At 53.5% G+C, this 3,916-nt stretch overlaps 1 protein-coding gene across 1 annotated transcript in view; it reads right to left on the bottom strand.

Annotated features, from left to right (window-relative positions):
• Zbp1 (Z-DNA binding protein 1) overlaps window positions 1-3,916 on the bottom strand; it is a 9,836-nt gene that overhangs the window by 5,172 nt on the left and 748 nt on the right. Inside the window, exons 2-4 of the mRNA XM_026787270.1 lie at window positions 2,183-2,419; window positions 1,085-1,273; window positions 289-456 (exon numbers count right to left, since the gene is read on the bottom strand). Coding sequence (XP_026643071.1) covers window positions 289-456; window positions 1,085-1,273; window positions 2,183-2,419 — 594 coding nt within the window. The remainder of the gene's footprint in view (window positions 1-288; window positions 457-1,084; window positions 1,274-2,182; window positions 2,420-3,916) is intronic.

The following is a 3,916-nucleotide window of genomic DNA, read 5'->3' as shown; positions in this document are numbered from 1 at the left end:
CACTGAGTGCACAATGACCCCATCTTTTCATGGCAGCTATGTGTGAGAGAGAGAGAATGGCAGTTACCCTCCCACCACGTCCTGCTGAGAGTGAAGAGAGGGGGGAGCTGAATTGTTCTCTCTCTCACACACAGATTAGATCTCCTCGAGCAGAAGGAAAACAAAGGGATTCCAGGTGAGGTGTGCTCCAGGCTTCTGAGAAGGGCCAGGCCTGAGGCCTTTACTCCTTCCTCACTTTCTCCCCCCACTTGGGCCCAGCAGCCATCCCAGCCAGGCCCCTCCTCTTACCTCTCTGAGCACAGGCTATCTGCCTTAGCATGGTGTTCCCATGCCCGATCTGGATGGCTTCTGACTCAGAGATGGAGATATGGTTGTTGGCTCCTTGTTGGCAGATCATGTTGATGGGATTCTGCTGGTAAATGATCGCGGCGCACTCTTGTCTCGTTCCAGAGTGAGCTAGAGAATAGTATTCCATTGAGTCCCCGTGCTTTACATCCAGGTGCCACCCTCACTGTCACTCTTCCTCCAGCAGCCAGAAGCCCTATGGGCACCGGGAGCAAGGCAGGCAGGCGAGCTAAGGCCAATAGCTGGGTGACCTTCCCTCCCTAAGCCTGCAACCATCTCTGCCTCCTGGAACCCCTCCCAAAAGAGTATCCATAAAATCTGACCCTAAGGGAGAGATCGCAGAGTGGTTAGAGCATTCATTGGCTGCTCTGCCATAGGGTGCAGCACTCGGTACCCACATGGCAGCTCACAGCCATCTGTCACTCCAAATCCAGCCAGGAGATCCAATTTCCTCTTCTGGCCTCCGTAGGCACTGCATCCATGTGGTGCATTTACATACATGCAGGCAAACATTCATAACACGTAAAAAAAAAAAAAGACATAAATCTAAAAGCAAAACGAAACAATCTGACCCTAAACCATATAATCCTTACCCTTGACATTTTCAACCTGACCCCAGATGGTCCGGTCTTGATCCTTAACCTTCCTGACCTGAACTTTGAACTCTCCAACCAGTCCCTAGACCATCCATCCCTGACCCATGACCCCTCCCCACCAAACCAATTTTGACCTCTCATACCCAGCCCTTGACCTTTCCGACTTGAGTCATAGATCATCCACGCCTGCCCGTCATAGCTCAGAAGGTGACTGCTTCTCATCCTGTACAGGTCTGGGTTCACCTCTTTGGCCGTATTCATGCCCAGAGCCTTGGCAATATGCAGGGCCCTGCAAGGTCCGTTCGCCTCCAGGAATCTGAAAATTCTATCATCTGCAAAGGGCAGGCATTAGTAGGGCCCTGGGCTTGCAAGGGTCCACCACCCGCTGGCAGTAGCCTGAGACACGTGTAAAGCCCAGGGGCACTGTCCTGTTTTGTCAGAGGCACATGGTCATACAGTGGTCATCTGGAGACCGGATTCATGAATGAGGCTCTCACCCTAGCGGCTGGCTCAGGCGTATCAGCACCTGGAGGAGAAACCACTTCTTGGCCATTTAGAGCCTTTGGCTTCTAACAGTGAGTCTGGCCTCTGAGATGCCATCGTGGTGGATGTGAACCCCAATTCCCCTTGTGCCCCTTAGAATGGTTTCGGGGGGGGGGCTATGGTGTACACTGAGCTGAAGGCCAGGACTCTCTGGAGCTGTGCCTACATCTTGGGGCTGGACGATGAAAGATGTGTCCGTTGGAGACAGGAGACACTCTGCTCCACTGAGCCCCCGGGAACACTTCCACTGGAGAACTAGGGGACAGTACATTAGGGGTCCCAGGGTTGCCTGTCTGCTTGGGTCACAGCCGCTGGCTGCCGAAGGCTGAGGTCTTGAGATTGTCTCCAGCTGTGGGAGTTACTGAAGGCAAGGTGGCCTTGGGTACAACATCAGCATTTGGAACTGTGGGCCCTCTGCTCAATGGCTGTCAAAGTCACCCGAGGGCTCTGAGTGAACCCCTGCCTCTGTACTCACTGTGGCTGTGACTTTTGCCTGGACTGTGTCTTTGCTATTGCTGGTGTCTATTGCACCCCTACCATGTGCAAGCCCCAGGCTCTACCTTAGCTCCCCTGGCCAGAAGGAATCAAGGGACAGAGGAGGACAGAGCTCAGGTTTGAAACCAAGCCTGAACCTCAACTTGCCCATTGCCAAGATGGCTCTTGAGGGGAGTCTACTCTGCCCCTAAATGACAGATTACCGAGACTTGGCTGAGCGGTGGGGTCCTCAGGGACTGTGGGAGCCTCGTCTGCAGAAGTGCTCCCGCCTAAGCACCAGGTTGTGGGGGCTGGGGAGGATACTTTGCCCTCCTTCTTCAGGCGGTAAAGGGTTGAGTTGACTAGTTTCTTGGGCGCTTGGCACTTCTTCACCAGCTGGCCAATCTTCACAGAGCCACCGACTTCACTCAGTGCCTCTAGGATCTTCTGCTCCAGATTGTCTCAGGAAGGAACAGAGAGAAGAGCTGAGTCAAGCCTGGTCCCCTTGGGAGGCTAGCATCTAAGCTCCAGAGGCAAGGAATATCTGAGAGTCCAGAGCAGAGGAGGCACCCATGACCTGGGCCAAGCAGACAGCATCGAGGACATCACTCAGATGCAAGAGTGTCAGTCAGAGTGGCCCTGGCCCCACAGCTGGATGGCCGGATGATCATAGGGCAGAGGAGTGTGCAGGTTGTCCTGTGTGCAGGTGTGGAACCCCGGAGGGAAGGAACCCTCAGCTCTCGGATGATGGAGCAAGAGGGAGCGGTACGGAGCCAAGCCTGGCCCAGAACTCCTCCATGGTGTCTAATGCCTGTCCCAGATTGCCCAGGGAGCCTCTTTCTCTCCAGTTTAGTACCCACATAGATGATAAGGGTACTCCCAGGCCAGGAGCCCAGTAGACACGAGAAACAGGTCTCCCTTCCCATGCCTAGTGCATCAGAAACCCTGAAAATCAAAACCCAGCTCAGATATCACCCACTTTCTTTTTCTCCCCGACCCCAGCCTCAATGCCATCTTCCTGATGGCATTACTAATATCTCAGGTGACCATCAACTCCAGAAGGGTTCCCTCCAGTACCCTCTACCGAGCGGTCAGATGTACCTCTGCTAGCCTCCTCCGTGTTAGCCACCTCTGTGCCCCACCCCGAGAGCCACCCAAGTTCCTTATGTTCCTTTGGCCCCTTCTGTTTTCCTGCTTACCCATGTGCCTGCTTTTACTGTTCTTTTTCCCTCTCGAGACAAGGTCTCACCTAATATCTCAGGCTGGCCTGGAACTCACAGCAATCCTCCTGCCTCAGCTGCCTCCCCCTCCAACCCTGGTGGGATTATTGGGCTGAGCTTCCACTCCTAGCTTGACTTTGCCTTGTCTTACAAAAACCTTTTCTCTGCTGGGGCCTGTGCCCTGCCATGGGCTCTCCTGCCTTCCTCGCCCCACTGGCCCCTAAGGGCATACAGGCAGAGCGTTTTCTGAAGAGGGAACTGGAAGGGCTGGGTGGAGCTGATTGGCTGGCAAGGATAGTATTAGGAGTCGCAGTCACCAGGTGAGGGTTAGTTCCTGGTCTTCTCTGCCAGGCCCTGATCCTGCCACATGGCCCAGTCTCTCCATAACAACTTCGAGCATAGTGTTAGGGATTGAAAGAGGTAATTTTGGAAGCTGGAGAGATGGCTCAGGGTTTAAGAGCACTGACTGCTCTTCCAGAGGTTCTGAGTTCAATTTTCAGCAACCACATGGTGGCTCACAACCACCTAGATGAGATCTGGTGGTGTTCTCTTCTGGAATGCAGGCAGAACACTGTATATATAGTAAATAAACGAATTTTTAAAAAAAGTTTAAAAACAATGAAGAAAAGTAGCAAAGTAAATCCTATCCACAGTCTCACAGCCTTGCCTCGCACAGCCCTGCACAATAGCCTGGTCTAGCACAGCCCCATAGCCTGGTCTAGCACAGCCCCATAGCCT

Source organism: Microtus ochrogaster, linkage group LG8 (genome assembly GCF_000317375.1).
Source record: "Microtus ochrogaster isolate Prairie Vole_2 linkage group LG8, MicOch1.0, whole genome shotgun sequence".
NCBI lineage: Eukaryota > Metazoa > Chordata > Mammalia > Rodentia > Cricetidae > Microtus > Microtus ochrogaster.
The sequence above is the reverse complement of the archived record's forward strand: the minus strand, read 5'-3'. Positions and strand labels throughout refer to the sequence as shown.